General features: G+C 34.0%; 1 protein-coding gene across 1 annotated transcript in view; it reads left to right on the top strand.

Annotated features, from left to right (window-relative positions):
• Positions 1-8930: 8930 nt before the first annotated feature.
• The window catches only part of LOC132544921 (cytosolic purine 5'-nucleotidase-like), a 126755-nt gene continuing 122213 nt past the window's right edge, over positions 8931-13472 (top strand). Inside the window, exons 1-3 of the mRNA XM_060208581.1 lie at positions 8931-8948; positions 10377-10479; positions 13227-13300. Of these exons, the coding sequence (XP_060064564.1) occupies positions 10409-10479; positions 13227-13300 (145 nt within the window). The 5' untranslated portion in view covers positions 8931-8948; positions 10377-10408. The remainder of the gene's footprint in view (positions 8949-10376; positions 10480-13226; positions 13301-13472) is intronic.

Genomic DNA, 13472 nt, shown 5'->3' with positions numbered 1-13472 from the left:
ATATTTATACACAGGAACAACACAGAGGGGAGTGACAAGATATTTATACACAGGAATAACACAGAGGAGAGTGACCAGATATTTATACACAGGAATAACACAGAGGAGAGTGACCAGATATTTATACATAGGAATAACACAGAGGAGAGTGACCAGATATTTGTACACAGGAATAACACAGAGGGGAGTGACCAGATGTTTTATACACAGGAATAACACAGAGGAAAGTGACCAGATATTTATACACAGGAATAACACAGAGGGGAGTGACCAGATATTTTATACACAGGAATAACACAGAGGGGAGTCACCAGATATTTATACACAGGAATAACACAGAGGGGAGTGACAAGATATTTATACACAGGAATAACACAGAGGAATAACACAGAGGAGAGTGACCAGATATTTATACACAGGAATAACACAGAGGGGAGTCATCAGATATTTATACACAGGAACAACACAGAGGGGAGTGACAAGATATTTATACACAGGAATAACACAAGGAGAGTCACCAGATATTTATACACAGGAATAACACAGAGGGGAGTGACCAGATATTTTATACACAGGAATAACATATACAGTATAAGCCCTTCAATGTGCTGATTGCACTACAAGTACACCATTTTTATTATGTAATAAACCAAGGGGGCAACATACCAGTTTTGACTTCAAGTCAGGATGGGGTTATTGAAAAACACTTTGATATCAGCTATCAGGTGGGTTTACATGTTAAGAAGATATATTAGATTTGATAATAAAACTTTACAGATGAAAATTACATCCCAAATTTCCAATCAATCACTTCTTTTCAACAACAAATTTAGCCATTTCAGCAGATAAGGATATCAATTATACCAAACCTGTTTCATTTACAGATCACATGCCAAAATCCTAGATCCAGAAATTAATCACTGATGTTCAAAAATTAGTCTCAGATGAAGAGCAATGTGCACACACAGAAGAACTCCTAAATGTTTCAGTATTTCATTTCAATCTGAAGTTTTAATTAGTTGCTGAGAGATAAAATCTGTTTCCTGTGCAATTTTTGTGCAGTATGGTCTAAAATGTGTTGTAATTATACATGTTCAGAATATCTTCTAAGAGAAAAAAAAACTTGCACTGAAAGATGCCAGAACATATTTCAAAATCGTTCTGAAATAAAGGCTTAATTGTAAATGCAAAATTATAAGCATTAGAAATCTGGTGTATTTAGCCAACCTGGTCAGCAAGTTTATAGGGTACAGAATCTATACAGAGGGTTCAACATTAACATGTAATGGTCTCAGGACAAGTCAGCTGTTTCAACATATGTGTTTATAATGTATTACTTCATCCAAACATAGTCAATGTAATTATCTTGTAAATACTATTTATTTGTTCCTTAGAACTCAGTGGGAAGCATAGGTGCAGCTATGAATATTTACATCTTCAGACTACATAATGGTTAGGGCTGATTGACCACTGAACTCTGTACAGCATGATCTTCCTTAAGGAAAATCATGTTGTAAGTTCATCTGGTACAAGTATACCAGCGTCTGTATGTGGAAATGTGGCATCATTTGGTTTGCTTTCACAGATGGCAAAGCTTCCTGTAAATAATTCTTCTTAAGAAGCATAAAGCCTAGGGCCATTCTTGGCCTGTTTAAACATCAGTATTTTTTCCTTGCTGACAGGAATGGTACATCCATTTCAGTGTAATTTAGATTGTCAGTATAACTGAGGAGTCCTAGAAGATGGAGACAGCAGTATGATGCAGTTTAATGTATTATTTAACTATACTGTATTTCTATAATAGCAAAGAGTAATGAAAAATACCCTGCCACTGCTGAGGTTCGAACTAATGATACTGTACTGCTGGAGTAGAGGGAAATTCCCACTAAGCTAATAAGGTGACCTGTACTCTCAGTGTAACAGTCCTCCCTCCTTCTCAAAATCTTTGACCCCAAAGACAACAACAACCCAGACTCAATATTTCCAAGGAAGCATCTCAGCCTCCTATAGCTTCTACTTTTGGAGTGGTCGACAGCACCAAGTTTGTATTAGGAAGGAATAAAGAAAAATCTCCTGCTGGGGTTTGAACTAGCAACACTTCGGTCTCTAGTTGGACACCCTCCCGCTGACCTTAGGGAAATTCCCACCAGCCGTAAAGCAACCTGTACTCTCAACTTCAACATTTCATTCTAAATTTGTATTAAAAGGTTTTATTCACTTGTGAGTCTTTCATACAATCTTGACCTACCAGGAAATATCACAGCTTTTCTATATTTCAATAATATTCAGGTGATTTTTCTTTAGTGCATCAACTTCATTAGTGAGAAGAAATTTCAGCGATGGTATAGTATTCATGACTAGAATAAATCAAATCAGGCATATTCTACAAATAGCACAAACTGTGAAAGGAGTCTTGACCACAAGTTGGTCACTCATGACCGGCTCTGTAGGTCAATACAGGACATGCAAACCATTCAACCAAAGAAAGTAACAACACCATAGTATTCACAGCCTTCAGTATTGTGAAAAATCAACAAATAGCATTCACACCTTGTAAAAGAAAGTATTCCTACAACTGATTTCCCCTCCAGTCTATGTTTGAGGTTTTTCTTAGGTTTTCTTGTTATTTTACTTCATTGCTCGTTCATGTAGGTATAATCTGTCTGCCATAATTGTGTGTAAACACTTTGCTCAAATCAGCAGTCAGAGATTTCAGGCTCCAAAAGGACACCCAAACTTACAATGAGACACACAGTCGGTCCTAAGTAGCAATAGTACTATAGAAAAACGAATGCTTTCCAACAGGATATGGGTTAAAAGGTTTTGATAATGGGCACAACTACAATCGCATGGGAAGGTCTATGATTTCAGCCTTTTAAGGAACAGAAATCTACCGTTGTATTTGGTGAAATTAAATCAAACACCTCACTTAGAATCAAAGTTCTCATAATGCCACCAGTAGAAACAGTCTTGGCATCACCAACCTGAATAACATGTTCTGAAATGTCTTGGATGTTCACCTGTGGTTGTTAAATCTGATGATTTAACAAATGAGCTGTAGAGGGCCCTGGGATTATAAAGTATAGTTCAGCTATTGTTTCCAATACTTCAGATTATTTTGGTACAAACACATGTACACCATGTTACTATATAATAACACATTGTAGAATCTGCATTACTTCTACAGTGTTATGAACCAAGGTTAAAGTTAGTATCAAAGTGAACTACAGAAACTGTAGTGAAATATTGTTATTTAATAGGAAGGAGCAATACCCTGCCATCGCTGGGGTTCAAACCAGCAACCCTTTGGTCTCTGGCCAGACACTCTATCGCTCTACTAAAGGGAAATTTCCACTAGCTAAGGCTAGTAAGACAACCTATGTTCTTATCTTCTACACTACCCCTTCTTCAGTCCTGCTGATCAGTTTTATATCAAAGTATTCAGTCCTGCTGATCAGTTTTATATCAAAGTTTTCAGTCCTGCTGATCAGTTTTATATCAAAGTTTTCAGTCCTGCTGATCAGTTTTATATCAAAGTTTTCAGTCCTGCTGATCAGTTTTATATCAAAGTTTTCAGCCCTGCTGATCAGTTTTATATCAAAGTTTTCAGTCCTGCTGATCAGTTTTATATCAAAGTTTTCAGTCCTGCTGATCAGTTTTATATCAAAGTTTTCAGCCCTGCTGATCAGTTTTATATCTCTGGATCCTCTATTTCTACTTACCGTTTTCACCTGATCTTCTATGTATCTCATTTTATAGCTCATGGCTGATCATTTCTATCTATGTCTAAACTTTTACACAAATAGTATTCATGAAACTTCATGGATCATCTTTTAAAATTTTCTTTTCATCAATATTGTTTTAAATTCAAATTTATATGAAATTTAATGAAAAGGATCAACTTCTAAAGCATAATATTTTAGTACGTACAAACTCTTGGGATATGAAGTATGGATATAGAATGAGTTTGCTAAGTGATGAAGGAAACGCATGATGTAATCAGTAGAACACAATAGTCTGTCAATATTTTCGTTAATCTGGTGCAATGTGAACTTTTGGACAATTCTGTCAGAGCAACTGTCTACGCAGTAGAAAACAATACATAACAGTTATCACCTGATAACTGTTTTGCTGTATGTGTAAATCAAGAAATTCCTGGCCCCCACCAAACATCTCGTTGACATACATATAAACTAGCTGTAGTAAATATTTCTTTGGCTGTTTACAAGTTAGTCTATGAACATTGCGTTCTTGGCATTCTACACTGACATGTGGTTCTTACTTATGGTGATGTCAGCTCCTAAGTAGCCTTAATTAAAACCTGAGGGAGGTAATTAACCTTCGCTGTTAGAGGAAAATCTGAAAAGAAAAAAACTCCAAAAAATTAAGGGGTCAGGGTAGGTGGGGTAGGGGATTTTTTATAAATTTTGCACAAGATTTAAGTACTGAATGGCTTATTTCAAACTAAAATGTCATTTACATATACGATTATGAAATTCTGTCAGGATATATTTTTGTATCCGTCAGATATATTGGTTTCTTCGGTGGCAGCAAAAAATTTCAGTTATTATTTTATTATCCAGTACACATCCAACCATAATCTTAATCCATTTCCGTACAAACACTCAGTATACATATATACACTTTATTCTGAAATATCATTAACACCCATTTTGTGTAATTGCATAGACCCACAAATAAAAAATATACCTGTGTTTTCAGTTACTATACAGTGTAACTAAACTTGATATCTAACCTATGTTATTTTAAACAAGCATTTTAAAAGTCAATAATGTTGTGCTATATACCAGGTATTACTTGGTCCATAATTTGGCAATGATATTACAACAATTGTCTTTCTCTTAATATGATACAAAAATATTCATCTAAAAATTATTTTTTCCAAATCATTTTGTTTCATATCTCAAACATTAATGAAGAAAGTCCATACTGTAACATACAATCAAAGGACAACGAGATCAACGAGATCAACGAGAAATCTAAAACCGATTCATTTCCTGTGAGAGAAAAAAATGACAAAAATACAAAAATCTAATTTATACAATAAAGAAAAAATCAGAAGAAAAAAGATTGCTGCTTCCACTTCAAAATTTTTTTTTTAAAGAAATGTCATGAAAAAAAAACTAAAATAATGATTGAAATGTATATAATTGTAAAAAAAAATCAAGCAAACAAAAGACTTGTTGATAGATCTGTCCAAGACATCATTTAACTTAACGGTTTCAGTTCAACTCAGTACCATTGGAATCGGTGTTTAACCACTAGGAGGCCTTTGTATGGTTAGATTTGGGAAGGCTCGTCTGTAACCTAAACCCTTTCATCAGTTACACAAACATGAATGTCACTTGATACATTCATCTAATTTGAATATTGTCAACTCCGAAAAATTTGATTAAAACTACTGACAGAAACAAGCTGATTGAGCATAACCATTATGAAGAGACATAACAGAAAAGGCTTTTGTAGTTAAGTTAGTGGAGAAGGATTTGTTCATCGAAGTAAAAAGATTACATCTAAATTAATTGTCACCCTCTGTCCTTTTTGTTTTTGAATTTTTCTGAATGGAACATACTTATAAATGAAAGATTATACTAGAAGCCTAACTTGCAATACTTTAATTATTTCAATTGTCACTGAAAATGTTCTCTTTTCTAATCGTTCATTTTGCGAAAAATAAATTTTCAAAGAAATTTTTTCTAGATAGACAACAATTTACTGACTGATCTCCCCAACAAAGACCACTGACACTACATTTGTAATTTAAGAAACCACTCCTGTGTGGAAACAATGTTCTTTCATGACCATCTTACTTCAAAGATAGCCCTTTTAATTACACAGGGTCCTAGTAGTGCTAGGGGTGACAGTAATTGTCAATTACATTTAACAAACTATCATCTTTCTAGAATGACAGAGTTCTGATATTTCAGAATGATATTTGGATCCAAAGACTGTGCCTGTTAAAAGGTGTTTTAGTTTAGGGGAATGGCTCTGTAATTGCTGTAAGGTCAAATAAAAACCAAGTATCAAGAGAGGACAGAATGCTTGATTCAGTACTTTAATAGCTTATTAACCTTGGTTGTTTGGTCTTCATAACGTATTCATCACTGTCATTACAAATAATAAGAACAGAAAACTATAATTACCTATTCTCAACATTTTAAATGATAAAGGGCTCTATCACTGATATTATTTGAAATTAAACCTTTCCAAAGTCCAGCAACTCGGAGTTAATAACAAAGGGGAGTAAAAGTTCAGATAACAGGTATCTGTATATTTATACAGAAATATAGACTACTCTTGGTACATCCACAGCTTACATACAGCACTTCCAGGACAATATACTATTTGTCTGAATATTCCTTCAAAAACTGCAGTCAATCATTCACTGAAATAATGATGAACTAAAATAAAATTAAAAAAAAAAAATATAAGAAAAGACCAATATTGATATCTGTAGAACACTTCAGGAGGATAGTCAAGTTCATCAGCAGAGAGATCATTCACCAGTAACCAACCAGCTTTAACAATCTTACCTGTTAAAACTTATTCAGGCATGTACAAATCAGTCCAAAATACACAGGAAACTTCAGGTTTGATGTCAGTGATCTAAATCAAGTGTTATTACAGAACTTTTAATATTCAACATCCACAGAAGGAACATTAACTTTTGTAACACAAAACTTATTGCCATTCTGAAGCACTGTTTATCATTTGATAATCCTTCAACGAACATGTATATCCCTGAAATAATGTGACAATGTTTTTCAAACTGCTTTTATATATAGATATCAAATCAGGTTCAAACTTGTTCCAACATTTGTTGGCTTTAAAATTTCCTCAGGTAGATGTAAGACGACATGATTTATTATCATCATGATATAAGAGAAAGCATCTCTTTTTATATGACATGCATTTATTTTGTTGAATTTTTCATGAGAGACAACTCTTTTTACTCAACATTTTTAAGAATATTGCCCCATTCTCGATACTCCAAAGGTTACGATCACTTTCGCTCTCTGCATCCCTGGAACATATCGTGGCAAAATTGGAGGTTCCATGAGCGACACCTTGTGAACAAGACATAAAGACTAGTTTGATTCTTTGATGTATGTCAAACGCATCTGTTGGAACCAATCAGATTATTTTGCTTGTTCCTTCGATTTCCATGACATGTTCCAGGGGTGCAGAAATTGATCGTAAGCCTGGAGTATCGAAAATGATATTGCCCTTCATTGTCTGTAATGTGTGCAGATTTCCAGGTGACATTTTCATACAATTATGATAAACAATGAACATTCTACCACCAATTTTTACAAAAAAATTGATTATCATTGCTCTGGCAATCAGCATGGAATTATGAATTATGAATTTGGATAGTTTCATACAAATGTGGAGCATCGGAGATATAGGATCTGTAATAATTATTTTTCATTTCATATGAGATTTTAAGAAACAAGTCACAGAATTTTTGCAATGTTTGAGGGCATACATTTCACGAAAACTAAAACTTTGAGACAAGTGCTAAAAAAATTCCATATGAAATGAAAACAATTTCCGATACTCTTAATCACAAAATTAAAAAAAAATTACATTTTGACAGATATTAAAGTCAAAATGTAGAGGAATATTCTAACCAGGGAAGCGATTTTGTTGCATCATTTTCAATTCATGATATAACAACATTTTTCATATCACGACATCACTATCAATTTCTGACTGGTGCAGCTAATGAAAAATGATTTAGGGAATATTACACTGGTGACATATGCAAAAAAAAAATTAAATGGGCGAATTCACTGGATAACAAGCCAATTATGTGATAACGTTTCATATATAACATTGCCAAGGTCAGTGATACAATATAATATATACAGGTCTTTAGGTATTTACATTTTGGCAGATTTTGGTCCTATCAAGTAAATTTTAAGTACTTGTGACATCTAGGATGTCCATGGCCTTTCTAATGACAAAGAGTTAAAACCTTGATTGAAGCAAAGGATGGTGAAAGCTAATAATTTAAAAAAAAACACCTAGCTTTTGGTGGGTATACTGGTACTGAAGCAGTACAGATGAAAAGGCCAGCCTCAATCCCAAATGGTACAATGTTCAGCCAGTTGTTGATCTGGGGAAGGCTTCTTTTTCATCAAACAAGAGTATTGGTAAACTTATGAATGCTCCCTGAAAAGGACTTTATTTAATTGTTTTGTAACTAAGGGGTTGAGGCACTGAATTTGGTAGTATGTCCAATGTATCCACCAAGTTTCATGGTTATAATTTAAATTAAGTCAAATTTGTATTATGGATATACAATTTTTACAAAGTAAATAGAAGGGTTATGGGCCCAGACTTTGGTATACTGTAAATTGCTTTTGTATGACTGATGTATACAGCATGTTTCATAGTTCTAGTTGAAATCCAGGCAAAATTATGCTTCGACACAAAATTTTAACAAAGGGCAATAACTTTGTAATTAAGCTGTCAAGGGCTCTAAATTTGATACACTGCACATCGTTTTAGTATTACCAATGTATACATCAAGCTTCATTATCCTTGCTTAACTGTGAGCAAAGTTATGCTCCAGGCACGAAAGTATTGACGGAAAGACGGGCGCACGGACGGACAAAGCGGCGACTATATGGTCTCTTGAAAAAATTTGGGGAGCATATAATACTGAAGAAAATTGAATCTTTCTATCTTGTGGACAAGAAAGTCTTCAAATGACAAAACAGTGCTCTATTGATATTGCATTAAGAGTTAAATTAATAAAGACTAATTTCGTACGCATTGCGAAATTTCTCAAACTCACCATGTGGTCGTGAAAGAAAAATTCGTCTGCAAGAAAGTCTCTATGCCAACTTTTTTGGAACTCTCTAGTTCCGGAGATACGGAAAAATAGGAAGTGTTGTCATACTTTAGCTAAATTGAGTGTGAGTATATTTGAAGTTGAAACCTTAGGTTTAAGAGCTACATTATACCTGAATTTCAGTAGGACAGTGATTTGGTATATACATATTCTCTAGAGATTAAAACAAACGATTCACGAGGCCTAGATATTGTGCACGCGCCGGTTATTTACATAGTAGGCTAGCTCGTGTGTAGGAAGTAATGTAAACAAACCAGTATTGCATGCGATGTCATGTATTTACACGTGTGTTTTATTTGACACAGATGTTAGACAGTCATACCAACTCCCATTGTTGTGTGCATATTATTACTTTATCTAGTGAGAAGGCCTATAATATAGTCTAAGTAGAGAGCACCTGTTTGGTGCCGTGAATCGGACGGAAGCAGCATCAGACCTGGATACACATACTTGTACTGGATGAACTGACGTTTTGTTCCGTGATGCACATTATTGGGTGTTATATGGTATATCTAGGAAAGCAAATGCAAAGCTTACTCATCATCACATATCATATACATGTCCACGTGCATGGCCTCAATTAATGACAACATACAGATTGAAAAATAAAATTTAAATATGATTACATTCAAATTAATTTGTCCAAGTTATACACAAGCTGAACTTGTTTCTTATGGTTGAATAGTGTGAAGAGTTTAAAGTGCAATGTGAATGTTTGTACTAAGAGAAACATGCTTTCACCACTCAGTGGCCACAAATTTCAGCTTTTTACATGTACCAGTCCACACTACATGTACAGTGTATACATAAAACCAGAGAACTTCCTTCCTGGAAATTGAATATATGACCCTGCCTCGACATAAAGCCTGTGTAATGTAAGATTATACTTTCATTTTCCATTCAGCCCACATTTGACATAAAGCCGGTGTATGTAAGTTTATATGTTCATTTTCCATTCTGCCTACATTTCACATAAAGCCTATGTATATAAGATTATATGTTAATTTTCCAATCAGCCTACATTTTGTCTAGGGAAGTTTAATGAGTGTCTGATAACAAAATGAGGCAGTTATAATCCTAATGATTCATAGAGACACCAAAAACTTCAAAAGCTTAAATTATCACCGAATTATTCACCTGTAAATTTGCTTATTATGACTAAAACATTATTAAATTAACCATAGAGGATAAGTAAAATTGCAGTACATGCAGAATAAAATGCCCATCAAATGCTGATTATCATACTTAAATTAATCTGATAAAACATGGGCTTCAAGCAATATCTAACTCCATGCCCTATGTTGCATTATAATGTATTAGTGTTGAAATTTATGAAATATTGAGTATAGTTTCTGACTTCTAGACTAATAAAGGAAATGATATGCATTTTTTTATCAGTTCATACAGAATTGAATTGGAATGAAATAATTTACTATATTATCTAATCAGTTATATCATATTTATAGCTGTATCTGCTTCTTCATACATGTAGGTAAATCAGAAAATATTCAGCCCTGATACGACATGGCTGCTGCAGAGATACGCGATGAAGTTGACAATCCACATAAACTTTACAAGAGGAAACCTGGCAAAAGGTAATTAGATATATCATTACTGAAGAAGATATATTGTGTTTTTAACTGATTCTGCATGTGTAGTAAATTCTATTTTGTTCATTAATAAAGTTTGGATTTAAAGAGCTTGAAAGATAATATTTGTTTTAAATACACATTATTAATGATGTTGACCATTAATCCTTACCTGTGTACAATATAAATGATGATACCAGTGTTTTTAGTCCATTGTCTCGTGGTTGAATAGTTTTTTGTCTGGTGTACCTTTTGTTCATCCATAACCAATTCTTGTTATTGATATATCTGTAGAAGCACTGGATGGATCCAAATTTTGTAGGTAGGTTTTCTCTCTAGCTATGCTTAGTCCATTTTAGGACTGAATGGACAAACAAGATGGCTGACACTTAGCAATCTTGGATTTTGACATCACAGCTTGATATCAAGCTTGATATGGAGAAGTGTGTAATGGATCATCTAAAATTTCATACAAATGCCTTGGTCCCTAGTTGTTCATAGTCCATTTTGGGATTGATTGGAAAGTTGGATGACATGTGGCTATATTGGTTTTTGAAAGACAACTGACAGGCAGCCATCTTTGATTTTGACTTTGAATGGATAAAACCTGGATGACTCCATTTCAAAATTCCCCTTGGTCTATATTTGTGCGATTTTTATTTTTGTACTGGTGGCCATCTTGGATTTGACAGTTAATGATGTTTATGCAGCCTCTGAAGAGGAATTTTCAAAGTTCCTATTACTTAGAGCGAAAACAGAGGAAAGAAGAGAAAAGAAGGGAAAATACCCAACATTTTAAAACAAATAAAAGTCTAGCATTGGTGGGCACCAAGATCTGGTATATATGGTGATGTTTATCATGAATGTATATTTTTTTGGTCGTCTGCTTAAACCTGATTTAAACATTACACTACCATTAGGGAACCTACAACTGTGAGTAATTATTGGATTGATACAAGAGGACAGAGTTCTCCTGGGTTTCTGATTTGTTTCTTGGTGTTGGAATAGTATTAGAAAACTTTCTGACACTCTACTTTAGTGGTTTTCTAGGAAGATTTATGTCTATATCTCCACAACTCTTGATTCACTAGGAATATTTTGGTGTAGCTTTACAACTGTCTAGTTTCACAGTTAGAGGTCACTGACAATGACATTGAGAAATGCAGAACTTTAAGAACAGTATTAAACTGTTCATGATAATCTCTGTAGAGAAGATTCTAGGGAATATTGCGAAGTTTACTCTGCTACAGTAATTTGATCAAGGAATATTTGGCTAAAAATCCTGTGTGGTACAAAATCTTTTGTAACTAGTGTTTATGTTCCTCCCTATCTGTTGTTGTAAAAGTGAAAATCAAAATTCACATAACGCAGGTTATCTGTCAATATACAGTAAACACTTCCTTTTTTTATGCCTCTGGATCGAAAGATTAGGAGCATGTTGTTTTTGTGCCTTCTGTGTGTTTGTAACCTTGCCCATAACCATTGCAACAAAAGAGGTGGAGCTTTCATATTTGGTGTGTATTTTCCTTGTGACAAGATTTTTCTGGAAGTACTAAACTTTTGACCTTATGGCCTTGACCTTTGACCTACATTTGAACATCGGCCATAACTATTGCATCATGATATATGCCTTTCATATTTGTCCCACTTCAAAGTTTTGTTGCAACTCAAGGCATGGTGTTCCATAAACACATCTAGTTTATTCATGTAGAAAAATACAAGCTGTAAAAACATATTTCTAAGATAGGATTGTCAGAAGAAATCTGTTATCCATACTACTGCATCTGTTAATATACTAAATGGTTTGACTTGTTTTGGATTTGCTGCAAAATACAGCTAAGTTTTGTGATTGTAAATGAAAGTATATCTGAAAGGTGACTGTATGGATCCTAGTTGCACAAATTGTGTAGAAAACTAAACTTTAAATTTATTTTTGTGAATATTTGATATCAACACACATTTTGACTAATTTGAAAAAAAAAAACAACCTGAATTTGGATATTTGAGGAATTCAAATTTGTCAGCAAGATGTCTACCAAAAGATGTCTGCTAAAATCTACCAAAAGATGTCTACCAAAAGATGTCTGCCAAAAGATGTCTGCTAAAATCTACCAAAAGATGTCTACCAAAAAATGGGAAGATTTTTAATGTTCTTCACAAATTATGGACAGATACTTTCACTTTCATCCTGTGGTCTGAATTTGGAATGTTCATTAGTAAATCTGAGTAGGTCAGGGGGACTGTGACCTGCTGTGGTCAATAAAATGACCAAGTGTATAAACTGGATATAGGAATGACGTGATCTAATGTTAACGTGCCTGAGGATCAATCTTACATCAGAAATTCTGAGACATTTAGACAGATCCTGACATCAACAACCTGGTGTGTTATAACAGATGTGTTGATTCATACAGAAATGCCATCATTTTCAAATTATTTTACTCTGGGTTTAATATGGTATAAGTTTTTTTATCCTGTTACCCCTGTTTAGGTATTGTTGACTCTTCCATTGTTTGTTCTAAACAAATCCATATGTGGTGTTTAGGGATGGGTTTCAGGGTTATTTAATTTGCAAAGAACATTTAAACATCTAATGTATTTAGAATATATATAATTAGATTGATGGGCATCAAAAAGTGTGACCAGAGAAAATTTTTATTTGATTTTGGAGAAATTTGAATGTCAAACAAGATGGCTGACTGTCGACAGAGTTTGAATAACTGGATTGGTTTTATTGAAAATCCTTTTTCTAGGGTGTTTGTCAACCGCAGCCTGATGCTGGATCGGGTGAAATTCTATGGCTTTGACATGGACTATACTTTAGCTGGTAAGTATTTATTTCTTTATTTCTGATTGAGGAATGTTTAACGGAGCAAAAACAACAAGATTGTAGTATCAGACTTTGTAACTTTATTTGTGCATGGCTTGATGCAAGGATCACAGACTTTGTAACTTTTGTGGTTTGATGTGGGGATCACAGATTAGGTAACTTAAGTGGT

The sequence above is a fragment of the Ylistrum balloti genome, unplaced genomic scaffold (assembly GCF_031769215.1).
Source record: "Ylistrum balloti isolate Yb309-2 unplaced genomic scaffold, AGI_CSIRO_Ybal_v1 Utg369814, whole genome shotgun sequence".
NCBI classification, from domain to species: Eukaryota; Metazoa; Mollusca; class Bivalvia; order Pectinida; family Pectinidae; genus Ylistrum; species Ylistrum balloti.
This window is presented reverse-complemented; position numbering and strand designations above follow the sequence as displayed.